The sequence below is a fragment of the Diabrotica undecimpunctata genome, chromosome 3 (genome assembly GCF_040954645.1).
Source record: "Diabrotica undecimpunctata isolate CICGRU chromosome 3, icDiaUnde3, whole genome shotgun sequence".
Lineage (NCBI taxonomy): Eukaryota > Metazoa > Arthropoda > Insecta > Coleoptera > Chrysomelidae > Diabrotica > Diabrotica undecimpunctata.
Window position 1 is genome coordinate 87,393,766 of NC_092805.1, and position 17,183 is coordinate 87,410,948.

The 17,183-nt window shown below is 31.7% G+C and overlaps 1 protein-coding gene across 1 annotated transcript; it reads left to right on the forward strand.

The window, feature by feature from the left end:
- Nucleotides 1–1,728: 1,728 nt before the first annotated feature.
- On the forward strand, nt 1,729–2,298 carry Blos1 (biogenesis of lysosome-related organelles complex 1 subunit 1). The gene has a single exon (XM_072526225.1). The coding sequence runs from the start codon at nt 1,838–1,840 to the stop codon at nt 2,210–2,212; it is 375 nt and encodes a 124-aa protein (XP_072382326.1). The 5' UTR covers nt 1,729–1,837; the 3' UTR covers nt 2,213–2,298.
- The last annotated feature ends 14,885 nt before the right edge of the window (nt 2,299–17,183 follow it).

Below are 17,183 nucleotides of genomic sequence, written 5' to 3' on the forward strand. Positions count from 1 at the left end.
GCTTAAGAAATTCGTAGAAAGCACCTGTGTCTTGTTCTACTATTTATTTCGGTCTTAGGTCCCAAAAATCGTTTTACAGACAACCCAAGTATTTAACTACTTGACTTGCTCGATTTGTTCTATTATAGAGCTACGTATATCTTTGCATTTGAGTAATCTTTTCTTTGAGTGCCTTGTCCTCAAAAAATATTGGCGACCAGTCGCATGATCTTTACTTCGTCCGCAACAGACCTAAATAGTGTCGTGATACTGAGTCCATTCCACTGGCGGAGGTTTTTGAGCCAGGATGTTCTTCGTCGTCCAGGATCATGTTTCCCTTCTATTTTTGAAAAGAAGGGAAACTGAATAATTACTGTAGCAATTTTCATCACGTGGGCAAAGTACTCCAATTTTCTCCTTTTTGTACTATTTAGAATCTCTTTTTCTTTGTTTAGACGCTGTTAAACTGCTTCACTAGTCACTCTGTCCATTCACGATATCCTCAACAATCGACGGTACGCCCACCCCTCTAAAGCCTCAATTCTTTTACATATTGTTCCAGTGAGAGTCTATGTTTCCATATAGCAGAATGCTGAAGACATACAACATAATAACCGCGTTTTTAAGAGACTTTTTGGCGCTCTGTTGGTTAATAATTTTTACATCTTTTTAAATGATGTTCTGGCTTACTCCATTCTGCTTTTGATTTCCCGAGATAAGTCCCACTTTTCATTCAACCAATAGCCCAAATATTTGTATCTCATTTTTTTCCATTTCAAGCCTTGGTATAGAAGTTTTAATCAAGTGGTACAGCAATGAATTAATGATTTAATTAATTATTAATTGAATTAATGAATCTATATGATTTCAATTAATATTTATATACAAAAAAAAGAAACGACCAAAGTAAGCAATACGAAATAATAAAAATTTTGACTGAAGAAATAATTATAACTTAATTAACTAAAAACCAATATACAAAGGAACTCAACGGAGAAGATATATAAAAATTAGAAGAAAAGCAATTAACAAAAGCTACAGGCTTTCAATGAAAATGTAGGAATTAGAAACCGATAAAATCTTTTTATTCAAAGTCTGACCTAAAAATATTAAAGTATCGTATGTAATAAAAAATTGAATGGATGTAAAATTAAATAAAGCAAAGATGGTCAACAAAGCGTGTTTGATATAATTGCTCATCTAACAAGAAGAAAAACTGCTGGATTACCTCACTAAACTCCTAAACTAGATTACCGGAAATGTTGACTGGGCAATTAAAACCAATTACCTATTGCTCATATATTCTGGACAATTATGTATGGAAATAAAAATATATGTCTGATAAGTATATACTTATCATTTTAAGTACCTTTTAACCGCTGAGATGTAAGTAAACATATGAATTTAATAAATGAAATGCAATTTTAAGATAACTAGGTACATAAAGAATCACAAGAAATGAAAAAATCAATTACAACAATAATAAAAGTTAAACAAACAAAATAAGATCTAGACACTTAAGATTGAATTAGATTTGTACCAGAATATTCGATATTAATTTAGATTTGATTTTTGTTCATTTCAGTTGGCAAAAGTAATTATGGTATTATACACAAACCATACATACTCTGTATGTATGGTTTGTGGTATTATAGCTTTATCTAATCAAGACTGATGGCCTATGTTTAGAACAACTATTATTACAATTGCGGAGACAACTCACGGTTGTATAGTCACTTCCACTTCTATTAATAAAATTGACATTGACAAAAATCATATGTTTACTAACATTTTTTAATAAATAGTAAATAAAATTACTATCCTTTCTAACAAGAATACAAGTTGTTTTTAAATAAAAATGTTATCATCTATGGTAAAGGAGCATCAAGCAAAACAGGTATTAAAGAAAGAACTACAAGAAGCAAAAAGAAAAGAGGCATGTTCGGCTGCAAATGATTTAACACAGGCACTGGTAGACCATTTAAATGTTGGTGTAGCTCAAGCTTATCTAAATCAAAAAAAATTGGATGCGGAAGCTAAACAACTGCATATGAGTGCGACGAATTTCTCCAAACAGACTCAACAATGGTTAAACTTAGTTGAACATTTTAGTAGTGCTCTCAAAGAATTAGGTGATGTGGAAAATTGGGCAAAGGCCATTGAAGGGGATGTTCGTACTATTACAACTGCTTTAGAAATTGTCTATCAAGGCTCTCAAGAAAATAGTCAATAGTTTTACCTTGTAAATATATAGTTGTTATTCTGAGTTGATAAAGAAAATGTATGATTCTGTTTTATATATAAATTAATTTAATGAAATATGAGTATTAAACTACCTACCTTATCCAACTCGAACAAAATGGACACAGACACAAAAAAAGATGGTCCATCAGAGGATCCAGAAATTAGTCTGAAGAAACTTTTTGGAGTTCACAAATAAAAATATAAAGAAAATGAGTAGAGAGGCAACCCAGGTTGTGTACTCTGTATATGATGAATAAGTCCAATGAGGATCATACAGGCGAATCTCTAGCACAGTAAGTTCTGCCGAAAGAAGGACATATCCTTGATATTAGAGCCCTGGACAAATAAAATGTGTGGAATGGAAAGCTTATCTGCTGAAGATTTGTATAGATACAGATTTGTATAATAGTTATTGGAAGATATAAGCCAATTGGCTGTTGTATGAAGAATGTAATGACATTGTTTAAATAGGACTAGTTAGCCAACGCAATGTATAAATTTGTTTGATTCTAATTGAGACAGTCACTAGATGTCACCACTCTTTCTGTCTCAATAGATTTTAATATACTATTGTTTGTTTGATATACGTTATACTAGATGGTGCTATGTGAAAAAGTTAACGACTAAACTAAACGTCCATTTTTGATCCACTGAATTAAATTCACCAGCGTTGCAATATTTCACTGACATAGTAACAACAGGTTTGCTTACAAATAAAAATGTTTACAAAAAACAGAACATGAATCACAGGTATTCATTTAAAATAGAGTTATTACTATCAACTACATAGTAAATATCGTGTCAACTAAAATTGTACCTACATAAACGTGCTGTGGCTTCTAAATTTTCCTATATCTAAAAAGTTTAAAGAATTTAAATATTTTATTTGGAAGTGTATTACAAAAATTTTGTCCGAGGTAAGTAGAACATTTTAATTCTATGTGTTTAAAACAAAAAACATTTGTATGAGAAATGAACAAATTAGGTATTTAGAAATAACTTTTACCGGATAATACATACATTCGATAATATTTGAAAAAAGTGATTTTAAATTAAAGTAATGTTACTTCCATAATAAATAAATGGTTTTTTACAGATGACTAGAAATATTTGTTGTTATTACAAATGTGGTTTATCACCATACAAAATTCATGGATTAAGAATGTTCAGATTTCCGACAAAAAATCCTTCGGCTTGTCAAACATGGATATTACACTCTGGTAAGTAAATAGAAACTTTTTTTATATTCTTTTATTTTACACCGTTTCCGTTACGTAATTAACTTAAAAATCATTGATTTCATGTAAAAATCTTATAAAGATATTTGAAGGTTCTAAAAGATATATTAGGTTTAGTTAATAATAAATCTGTGAAGACATACAGGTGATTTTGGTTTGTTTTTGTTTAAACAATTTTAAAAAGTGAGAGGTCATTCTTTTGCATATAAAACGTTTTTTATCCAGTTTAGAGAAAAATAGTTAAAATAAAAATTGTAGATCTCCAAAAATTCTTCCATTTGTGAGTTTTTAAATTAAAATATATAAAGAATTCACCAAAATAGTTGTAAAAAACCCTTGGATTTTGCAGAACTTTATAAATTTTAAGAACTTTGTTTTTGCATAATGGTATGTAATGTAACTAATAAAAATAGTGACGATTTGTTTATCATGGAAAGCGATTATTTAAACAACTTTTTGTTGAGCCCAGTTAAAAAAAAATTATGTTTTGTTGCAAGATATTGCAAATTTTGCAAGCGCGATTCATTTTAAAAAAGTTCAAATGTAAAAAAAAACGGAGCTCAGATGGTTCTCCATTCTACTTTTCCGAAGCGGTATTTTACGAATACCATCATTTTAACGGGTTATCAATTTTTATTTCTTTACCGCATGTGCCATCTGTAAGTTGGATCGCACAATTCAGATCTTCATTTAGAATCCCTTCAATTTTCAGCTCCTACTGTTAATAGACAATGGAAGTATGATTTTAAGAATAAAATGCTTTGGTTTTAAATATAAAATGCTCAGTTTTTCTCATTAAGCCTCTATATAAGTTTGCGGCATAAACGATATCAAAGTTAATATAAATGTTTATAAACAGATTAAATAACCTATAAACTATTTGCTCTGATTGATATTTAGCGCACTTTAATAACTTATTAATTTCCATAATTTCAAGGACCTATGGTACATGTCTTTGCGCAAAAAAGAGTTATTTTAATTTATAAATAACTGCAAAAATAAGGTTTTTTTGCAACTATTTCGATTAATAGTTTCATGTATTTTAATTTGGATACTCTCAAAAGTTACATAACTTTTTATTATCTACAATTCTAAAAAAGCTGAAAAAATCTTAAACAGATATTTAAAGTCTCTAAAAGGTATATGAGGGGTAGCTGATGACGATTATCTGAAGACTTCAGCTAATTTTGCTTTGCATTTTTATTAAACAATCTTAAAAAGTGAAAAAAGTTTATGCGCATAAAACGTTTCTTATACATGTTAGAGATATATGGTTAAAATAAAAGTTATAGATCATAAAATGTTCTCTTATATTGAGATTTTTATAATTAAAATACATAAAGAATTGACCGAGATAATTTAAAAACCCTTATTTTTAAAGTATAGTTTATAAATGTTAATAACTTTCTTTTTGCATAACGATATGTAATACAACTATTTAAAATTATGACAGTTAATGAGTTTTTAAAGTTTGCTAAATGTCATACAGAACGACCATACAGTTTATGAGTTATTCAATTTGTTTATCTAGGAGAACGATTATTTAAACAACTGTACTTGTCCAAACAGTCACTCTAGGGATATTTTGTAAATAGCAATCGATTTTTTATGGCTTCGTTTTAAATTAAAAAAAAAACATCAAGATTATATTAAATTTGTTTTTAAAAATCAGTATGAAGAATAACAAATTTTTAGCATATAAAAATTTCTAATAACTTTGACTTTTTTGTCATACACTTGTATGTAGGCTCAATATAAAGCTAATAAAAAAACATTTAAAAAAACCAAAACCTTCTATGGCCCAGAGGAAATCAAATAGCATTTTTTTTCTTGTTTAAGAAATTGCAAATATTTTGCAATGAACACATTGTAAAAGAATACCTAAATTTTATAATTCGATTTATAAATGGCATACACAGTGAAGAAGTAAATTAGTTTTGAAACATTAAAATAATGGTACTCGTAAAATTTCGCCACAGAAAAATGCAAGGGAGATCTGTCCGCTGCAATATCTCAGCTTGTTTCTTGTTATTGGTTATGGAAAGTTCTGTTTTTTTTTAATTGTGCTTTTACATCAGCTTCTCATTGAGCCTACGTACAGCCGTATGACATGAAAAATATCAAAAGTAGTATAAATGTTTAGAAGCTAAAAAGCACTTTTGCAAACTGTTTTTTTAATAATAAGTTTAATAAAATATTTAATAATAAGTTTAATAAAATAAGTTTATAAATAAAGCTTCAAATAATCGATTCAAAAACATCAAATAACTGTCAAAGGTTAAACACCCTTTTTAAAGTTCCTCATGGATTTTAAAGATTTAAACAGTGTTAAACAGATAAATTAATTTTATTCATCGACGAGTTAACAATACGAAGCGAAGTTCTTTAATCACAATGTGATAAGAAAACTAGTATCAAATTTGGTTTTATAACTATTTCAATAGTCGAATTTAATTGTGGCTATATTGGTGTAATTAAAGAAAACCAATGAAAATCCCAAGAAATAGGTGAGATCCTTTTTTCTTTCTTTCCAGTTTGGGAGAGGGTCCATTAGGTACTCACGTTTAGGCATTGTGTTACGGTCTGGGTAACCAGGACTACACATCATGAATAGCAATTAAATATTTACATTAACACAAAACAACTCCAGTTCCAACCCAAAATCATATGTCGTTGCCGCAGTCTCTAGACCTCCTTCCCGTTCGTTTTCTAAAAGGGAACAAGTTATTGTCATGCACTCCATTTTGAATACTGTTTTATTTGAATATATTAAAGAAATTGGTGAAATAGTTTATCCAAAAAATATTACTTTTACAACTCGCATTTCGAATAATCGAATCTGCATTTTCCTCACTTCTACCGACATCGTTGATCAACTAATACACCGAACGTCATAATTAATTCCACCGTCATCTTTATCTGCAGACTTCTTTCTGCGACCAAAAGAATCCTTATTTCAAATGTATCTCCTTCCATCCCGCATTCACTAATCGAACAGTCCCTAAAAAATCCGGAACATCAGATGATCAATAGGCATATATCATGAGTTTTTCTAGGGTAACATTTGTAATCCCTGACAAGAAGGACTTCGAAGTGCAATCTTCTCTCTTAATTAACCATGAAAATACATCCTTTAACATATTTTTATTCTCTGACAGACTATAGTGTTTTCTTTGTAAGCTTACGAGTCGTACCGTGGACTTTGATCGCAAAGTCTCCAGTTGACCAGATCACATATTCACACTCATTGCAGCTAATGATCCTCCCTCTTCTTCATTTTCAGCTGACTCTAAGGAGTCCTTAATCTTGAATCCTTAACTTTATCAAAAGAACTTCTATCTTCGGAAATTGAGTCCATCTCCGTTAACTACACACCCATCCTGGCTGCCGTTATGGATTTATCCATCCCTCGTCGTACTAATTCAAAGCCCATGTTGACAGTAGGACAAAAAAGAGGACACTTCAGTGACAGTCCTCCTGATACTCCTACCATTCTATCTTCATCCGGTATTCTTGCTCTATTAAGTTCTTTTCCTCCTTCGACATTGTCAATGCCACCCAAACCAGCCAAAAAATGTCCAAATCTAATCTTTGATTGGATTACTCGATGAAACCTAATTATATTTCCGCTATAGAAACGATTTACAAAGATAATCAGACTAATTTTACACTCAATTCCACGCAACTTATTGCATTTCCTGAGAACTCTTTTATATGTATCACCCCACTACTCCTCTACTACTACTACTACTACTACTCCACTATCCTCCAACATAGATGGCATTCAAAAGAACTTATTGTAGCTCTACATAGGTACAAGGAAAAGATCAATAAAAACCGTATTTTTTTAAAAAATTAGCTTTTAAAAATAAAAAAGTTTATCTTAAAAAAGTTAAAAGAACAGCCTACCACCGACTTACAAGAGTATATATAAGCGCATGCTCTGATAAATCTTCTGATGTCAAATCTAATCACAGCATACATGATGAATAGAATTTCTCTCTTTCTCTCGCATTTATTCATTTTTTCTGCTCTATGTATATTTTTACTTCATCTTTTGCCAAATTTAGACACGATATTGAATTAAGTAAGAAAACTTTATGTACTTCAAATACTAGCCCAAGTCTAGTTTGAAAAAAAAATTGTTAATAAAAAATAACCTTAAAATATCCATTCCCTTTTTTAATCAAATGGTTATACTTGATAAAACAAAAGTTTTACAACAAATCTGGACTTAACCATATATACTCTTTTTTTTCCTTCACCCTTTCCTTATTCATCCTCAGTTTCACAAGATATCAATTATCCGAACTCTCCTATAAACTATTTCCAACTAAAAGCTGCACTCAAATCCTATAAAAACACAATAATTTAATGTTTTCTAGAATTATCTTGAAAAATTTCTCGAAAATTCCTTAGGCACCAACGACCCTCTAAATTAAGCCAGTAAATTTACCACTGAGATACCGCTGATAATCATTAATGAAAGATCTTGCCCTAATCTATACTAAGATAAAAGAAAGATCATTACAAAAAAAAAATTTTGGTTAAAATCCTTTATAAAAGGTATATAAATTAAAATACCCAAACGGACTACGTCATGAAGACAAAAGGTTTTCGGAATCCATATTCCATCATCAGTGTCTAGGTGAACATATTTTGAGCCACTAAATATCTTAGTAAAAACCCGTTAAAAGTTATATGTTACAATTTAGTTTACATTATTTAGTCTTATATATTAGGATGTTAAAGTTACCAGTGGATATGATAACATGGCAATTCTATCATATCATATCCACTGGTAACTTTAACATCCTAATATATAAGACTAAATAATGTAAACTAAATTGTAACATATAACTTTTAACGGGATTTTACCCACATATTTAGTGGCTCAAAACATGTAGACCTAGACACTGATGATGGAATATGGATTCCGAAAATGTTTTCTCTTCATGACATAGCCCGTTTGGGTTTTTAATTTATATACCTTTTATAAAGGATTTTAACAAAATTTTTTTGTGATATATGGTATACAGCCAGCTACAGGAACTTAGTTTTCTTGTGTATCATTACAAAATCGTATAACACGTCTAGTAAATAAAATTCTTTATCCTGATCAAAAAGATCTCACAGAACAACTGCTCACTAACGATGGTTACACAAGTGACTCCTCTGTTCCTTCTCAATAGTTTTTCTCTCTTTTCTCCCATATCATCTTTAAAATTTAATAACTTTCAGTTTGATACAATCGATTTGCGATGGAATTTATCATCGCCTAGAAATAATTCAAAAGATTATTTCTTCTCATAATTCCAATATCTTTTGTCTTCAGGAAACAAATTTTAAAATCAACCATTAAGCCAAACTTAAAAACTTCAGAGGATACGGTTACTGCTATACAGTACTGCGATACATTAGCGGTTACTGCTTGGTGTTCTAACAAACTTCCCATTTGTTAAGACACCATATAGATTCCTCCTAACCATACCCTCAATGTAGAAGAGATAGTCGATTTAATATTTCAACTTCCCGTCCCGTATATTCTTGTTGGTGACTTTAATGCCCATAACAGAATTTGGGACTCATTCCGTATCTTTGGTAAAGGAAAAGTTATTAAAAACATCTTAAATTGTTCAGACACATTTCTGTTAACTACTGGACTTATAACCAGTTTAACGTCTCCTCAGGATCATTTTCAGCCATTGATCTTATCCTTTGTGAATCCTTTGTGACTCCAAAATTTCATCTTCCCTCTCCTAAGAAGTTTTTGATGGCCTACATGATAGCAACCACTTTTCACTATCATCATATCCAGCTCCTCCAATAAGCAAACCACTACTAGAAGTTTCTGGAACTTTAAAAACACTGATTGGTTAAAATTTATTTCTTAAATTGGAATATTATTATCTTGCTTAGCTATTTCAGAGGATATTAACATTATTCTAAATTTGTTATACGAATGCTTACTTACTGCTGCCAAATCACATATCGGTAAAAAAAACCATCTCTGCTACTCACAAAATGGTACTATGGTGGAACTATGATTGAAATAATGCCATCCGTTTATCCAAGATTGCTTTAAATAAATATCGGTGAAACAAAACCCAGGAAAATCTTCTAATACATAAACAAGTTAAAGCTAAAGCCAAATTCCGTATTAAGCAAAGCAAAACATCTTCTTGGCAAAATTACACTTCCACCCTAACACACAATGCAAACTCCACTCATTTATAAAAAAACTGTTTCACAAATCCAAGGCAATATAACTAACCTTCATCCTATGAATTTATTCATCCTTCATTCCTATGTCCTAACTATTTCTCCTATCATCTTCAACAACACAGTTATCTCTGACATTCAATTCATTTTCGACACACTCGCTAATTGGGTTGAAGACAGATTCAATAAAAGTAATATCGCTTTTACTCCCAGTTCTTTACGCGCTCAATCTTTCTCCACCATCTCGTCAACTCCACACGATGTCACGTTTATGAACGCCTCGTTTACCCTAAATAAACTAAAATTTACCTTGTTTTCATGTACAAAATCTGCTAATGATCCCGATGATATCCCTTATATATTTTTTAAAAATCTCTCTAATACATCTCTCTCCAAACTTCTCGAAATTTATAACCTTATCTGAAACACACAAAAATTCCCAGATGTTTGGCGCAATTCTATAATCATTCCAATTAAAAAACCTGACCAACCCTCTATAATTCCAATATCTTTCGTCTGATTTCTCTTACTTGTATTACCTGCAAACTTCTTGAAACAATGATCAATAAAATACTCACTTGGTTCGTTAAACAGTATAATATTATTCCCGACGCTCAATCCGGTTTCCGACGTAATCGGTCTACTATTGATAACCTTTTTATTTTTCAAACACACATTTTTTGAGCAATTTATAATCAACAAGATGTCGTAGCAACTATATTTAACGTTGAAGAGGCATTTTATTCAATCTCCAGAAAAGCACTCATTGACAAAATCTCCCACTTTAATTTAAATGGTAATATTTTCTCATTTGTAAAAAACTATCTAATTGTAAGAATCTTTAAAGTCCTTGCCAAGGGTAAACTTTTTCAATCTCTTCCTCGAAATTAATGTGTCCCTTTAGAATCTGCATTAAGTTTAACTCTATTCATTCTTGCAATCAACGAAATTTGCCTCCCATCAAATATGTTTAATACGCTGATGACCTAATCATTTACTGTCATGTTAAATCTGTCCCAACCTCATATAAACTTATACAAAGTGTACTAAAACTACTTCAAGAGAGATCTAACGAACTAGGATTATCACTCACTGAGAGCAAAACCAAATTAGTAAAATTTTCCAGAAGGATTTCCACTCCCTTACCCCAAATTTTATTTAACAATTCTCTACTTTCTGTTGTTAATTAATGTAAAATTCTCGGTTTTATGTTTGACTCCAAATTAAATTGAAAGAATCAAATCTCTGAACCTAAAATCAATTGTTTTAAAAGGTTAAACATTCGCTTTAGTCCTATTGAGAGTGTATACCGTGAATCTAATTAACTTTCTCGTACCCTAAGACGATAATCACTTCTACTTTCGTATGCTGCATCAACATCCGCAAATCCATTTATCATAAAATCCAACACCTTATCATAAAATCTATACCTCAATTAATTTGTCCACTACTTAAAAATATTGACCTTTTTCTGACTAGTTCATTTCCTCTAACTTTACTTCCCCTCTGGGCTAAAGATCTCCCTTCAATATATACCTCACTCACCATTTTTAACAAACTTGAATCTTCTAACCTTCTTATAAAGAAAGCATTTTTAGAATTTAATTCTCTATACAGATCCTTCTAAAACTACCAGTGGTATTGGTTGTGCAGTGACCACTAAACGTGAACTTGTAAGATCATCTCGGTTACCCTTAATATGCAACGTTTTCACAGGTGAACTATATAGTATTCTGTTGGCTTTTAAATGCATCTCCGATCAAAACAAACATATTGCCATTTGTCCAGATTAACTTTCATATATCCATTTAGTCAATACAATTTTCACTGACCACCTATTAGTTCAAAACATTCATGACATATACCAAAATCTCTCTGCTTACGATGTAAGTCTGTCTCATATGGCTGCCTTCTCACACCGGAATTACTGGTAATAAAACAGCAGATAATTTTGCCAAAGAAGCTACCAACCATGGGGTGACTGAAGTCACCCCAATTCAACTAGCTAACGAATCTCGAAATTCGTTTTTAAAATGTCAGTCGAGGATACTTGACAAAACTTATAGCAAAAGAGCAAAACAACTTTTCATAAACTTCAATCTTTTATTGGTCATCTCTCCCTAGACTTCATAACTAGAAGAGAAGCATCGACTATTAGAAGACTCAGAATCAACCATACCAAACTTACCGACTGCAAACAATTCACCAACCTGTATAAAGCACTGGACTTTATACCTACTCTAAGGAACTAGAGAATTATCTACCTCTGCCTCAAAAGTAAATTGTATATGTATTGATTATGATTGTTGAAAATGTTGACTATTTCATTAATTTTGTATTTAGGAAGTGCCAACACTAAATCATCTACATATCTTTTAATAAAAGGAATGAAAAAAGTGCAAAATTTGTTTTTGGTAGTCCTATGGGATCTTTTTTTTCCTATCTAAAAAATTTCTTTTTTCATACTGTTATAATATATATATATATATATATATATATATATATATATATATATATATATATATATATATATATATATATATATATATATATATAGATATATAGATATAAAAATATATTGGCATAACTGCCAAGTTATCTATATTTTGAATACAGAACTTAAATTGTTTTTTTACTTTATTGTGCAGAAAGTTGCTTTTTTTTCAGTTGTGTTAATGATAATATTGTTGTAGGTAATGCTGCATTGGAAAGTCTGAAGCTACCCGAAACAACCATCAACCAGTGCCAATACTGTTTCGCACAGTGATAATTCTGAACTTGGCGATTTTGTTGATGAGCTTATAGATATGCCGTTATCACCATTGGTCAAGAAAAAAAGATTTCATAATTATCACACACTTTAAAGGAGATTACATGCATCTCGAATACGGATTAATCTTATGAAAACTCGCATAACAGCACTAAAAAAGAGACTGGTTAAGATTAGGACAAAATCTGTACAAACTGCATCAAAGCCACAAACTCAGTTTTCTGCTGCAGTTTTTCTTGAACACTTTGCTAGCATAACGTTTGTTGGACTTGGTACCATTGTAGTTAAACATCGATCTAATATTTTTAAACTAGTCTTGCTGGTTCATACATATATCCAACTCATACATTGCTTATTTTAGTTCATGAAAACAATGTTACAATCAATTTCTATAACTATTAATGTAAACAATTTTGTTTTGTTTTTTTTTACCTTGAATTATTATTTTGTTAATATTGTCTATGGTGTAGATATTAGAATTTTGATAAGTGTTATATAACTATTAAAATAATGCGAATTTAATTTTTGCAATATATATCACTTTGTAATTTAAAATTATTTCATTAATAAACTTTTCAGATCGGGCGAGTTGATTGAAAAAAACATTCTCATTTATGTAAACAGAAATACAAAAATGGTGTGTATATTATAAAGTACATAAATAAATAAAATAAAGGGTACTATTTATTAAAGTCTTGTTAATTATTATTCCTTTTATCCCAACACATAGATTAATTTGTCCCTTAATATGTGTTGCCTCTTGTTGTGGCCTATCGGCCTGTTTATTTGCTTCCAAACCATTATCAAAAAACCATAACCATAAATTTACTATATTTTCAAACGTCATTTTAAAGATTAAAAGATTAAAATTTAATTTTCTCAAAACATACATAAAACCATTGTTTAAAAAGAATTTTTTTTAAACAATGATAAAACTTAAAACTTGTCTTGACTAAAAAATAAACCTCCGCATGAGTGTTCTAAGACGATATCAATCGAGTCTATTTCAATTAAATATTTAATCCTTTTCTAACAAATCATATAAGTAACCAAATTGAATATCTGGTAAACTAATAAAAATTAAAAAAAAAAGTAGCATTTACCTACTTCATTTAAATAGATTACTAACCGATTTAGATTTAGCAAGTCTCAAAGTAGAAAAACAATTTGAAATATTCGCTCGAAATAGTCAAGTTATCGTCCACAAGACGCATACAACGATAATAACAATAAGCATTTTATTAAAGTCTTATATTTTCTTCACAATCTGGCACCCGTGTATAGGTTTGCATTAGTTAATAGACAGGTAAAAATATACTCGAATAGAATCCTGCAAAGAATTAAGTTTCTGTTAACAGTTTTTTAAATTTATGACTAGAGGCCACCACATGACGGCAGAATGAAAATCAAACTTTTGTTCCATAAGGATTGTCTAACTAGTCCTATTTAAACAATGGTAATGAACATATGCAATTGGTTTGATTTAACAATTAAATGTTAGTGAAATTATGTCACAAATTGTTCTTCTTCTAGTAGCGAAATATCAGTATTAATAAGTCAATAACATATCAAGGATACATCATTTATATTTTAAAACACATATAAAATTAGAGTTTGATGTTAATAATGAGAGCCAACTAAGACCAAATACTTACCATGTTAGGATAGTATCACAAATTATTTCCTGGTTTTTCCTCATGATTCACAATGGGATCCCTAACAAGCGAATTTTACTATCACTTACAACATTTAAATGTTCATAGAGACGCAAAGGCTATGATAATGATGTTAATATGGTCGGCATTACTAAGGGAATATAAAATCAAGATTATTAATTATCAATCCAAAAGCATTCTTCACTTCTTATTTATTTATTTATCATACGGCTCTTGACACACACACTTGACTCTGGAGTCGTTGTTAGCAATTCCTCTGACCTGCCATCATATAATTTTGTGGGACACTGTTCTGTGATGTATCTGATGGTTTGGAGTTGTCTGCAATCAAAAAGTAGGAATGGGTGTTTGTCCCATTTGTGCATCATGTAGTTACATCCACTGTATTGGGTTTTAATTCTATTCAGCATAGATCATGTGTTGCGTGCCAAAACTCTTCTTCTATAGCTGACTTTGCTGATTTTATTGGAGGTTGTCTAGAATGAAGTCAGTTATGGTTAGCAGTATCTGTGTCTTGGTGGGTTACAGTTGTAAATGATCTTTTGGTCCTCATTTGTAAGAGAGTGTAAGCATTGTAATTTGGGTGGTGGAATGTGGCTAGGGGCTGGAATCTATTTTGTGTGAGTGGATTTGACAATACCCAGCAATAATTCTTATTGTGTTGTTATATGTGGGTTGTTAAGCCAGATTGAGGAACAGTATTCCACTGACAAGAAGACTTGAGCCAGTGCAGATGATCACAGAGTGAATGCTCATGTCCACCATGTTTACCGAACAGCTTCTGGTTTTTGGTTTCTCCGCTATTTTTGTCAGATGCTCTTTGAATATTAACGTTCTATTGAGGCTAGCTACTTTGGCATTTTGTTATAAACATGTGTGATGTTTTCAAATTGTATGTTAATTATTCTTCCTGCAAGTTTATTATTTAGATGGAAAAGTATGTTTTCGTGCCGTTTGCTTGGAGTCTCCAGTTATGGAAGAACTTTCTCACTGTCTAAATCTGTCATAAGGGTTACCTCAATTTTTCAAATGATTTACTCTTTGTTGCAACTTTCTTGGTATGCCCGCAATGTAGAGGCTAAAGAGCAGAGGAGCTAGTACTGATCCCTGAGGCAGCCCAGTCTTTGGTTTTCTAGAAGTGCTAATGTTGGTTACCATTACCACTTAGGTCGTTCAGTTGCTCAGCATACTGTCGATTATTATTTGAGCAGTGGATTCACAAGGAAATGTTCAGAGAATTTTGCAAACCATACCCTCTCTCCAAACTATATTGTAGGCCGATGTTAGATCTATGAACGCAGCTGTTGTTTTAACCATTCTCTGCCTGGATCAATAAAGATGGTAACTGAAAGAACTTGATTTGTGCAACTTCTCTTTGGTCGGCTTAGTCATTCTATTTATTTATTTGTTTGAAAAAGTGAGCCTTCCATTCCCTTGCATATTTTCTGCTGTTTATTAAAAACTCAGAGAAGGTATTATCAAAAATCTGGGGCCCTACCTGGTTTTTTATCAATAAGAACTATTGTGACTTCTTCGTTTGTGAAGGGGCGAGAGTACTTATTCGGTTTCTGTGAATTTTAGGGTTTTCAGCTCTCGTTTTACTTTGATTGTATGTAACTTACTTATCTTTTGGCGCTCTAAATGTCGATACCAGATGTGATGCGATGGTATTGGCAATAATTATTCTGGTGTTCCTTTTTATGGGAGTCCCACTTCCTAGTTTTCTCGGTAGTGTCCATGCTGTTTGCTTGATAGTTCAGGGTTTTTTACCGTTTCCTCGTTTCCGTCAATTTTCGTTGTTTCGTTTTAAAGCATTTTATCGTGTTGCTCTGGCTCTTAAGATTGTACATTACCGCACTCCACTGCTTATCTCTCGAATTTTTTTAACTATATGGACATGTGCTTAGAATCTATAGCCTTTTGTCAGCTTCACGTTACATGGGACATCCAAATCTTCATCCTTGTTTTCGTTCTTGTTGTCACGCATCTTCTTTTCTGTTTCCTTTATAGTACTACAGATTAATTCATGTTTTGTTTGATATCGCAACAAATCTTCTAGCTCTGTTTAATCTTGTTCTTCGTATTTGCTATCGTCTTTGTTAGATTTAGTAACTCATCGATTGATCCCCTGATTTTTGGCACCCTGTCTTCTCTTTTTTTCTTCCTTATAAATTAATTTTTCTTCTCCATTGTTTCGTCCGTATCACTGTTTTTTCTTTTAATCACCCCATAGGCTCTCCTAACCCATCCCTATAATTGCCTTTTTTTATTACATATTTACCTATCCATTTTTCTTCCCACGAGTTCGGATGGTTCTTCGGTCCAGTGGGGCTGTGCGCCTGTACAACGTCTGGCTACAGTCTCCTCGTATAGTTTTGTATCAGCACGTGAGTGGGTAGGCGTGGATGACTTATGATAGTTGGGAGCATGCACTCACACGAGGAAGGGTTAGGAATAGAGGACAGCTACTCCAATTAATCATCTTTTACGACAAGCAGAAATTGTGGAGTTATTTAACGTGCGAGCTGCCTCCATACGGGGAAGGTCAAGTACCTTAGGGTAATATTTGAATCGAGGCTTACTTATAATCAGCAAATGGAACAAATAACCAAGAGAGGGGACTACCTTAGTCATAGTCAGACACACTCCTGGAATAATGATTGTGAGATTTAAAACAAGACATGGGATATTGGATTTATAAGATGGTGGTAAAACTAACAATAACATATGAATCAGTGGTATGGTGGCCAATGGTGCCGCAAAAAAGTGCCACTTACTTGATTAGGAATTACAGAGGCTCTGAAGGGCAAACCTATAGCAGCTATGGAGCCTCTAACGGACCTCCCTTTTCTGCACATAGTTATAAAGGTGAGGCGAGAAGGGATATTGTAGACTGCGATAAAACCTGAATAAGGTAATGGACATGTAACATAAATTCATAAAATTAGGGATACCACTAAATAAAGTACCCCTTAAATAAAGGATAAAGTACCTTTCCAGGTGGACATCTGCTCACTAGATATATGGGACAAAGGAAACAGACAAACCAGGCTA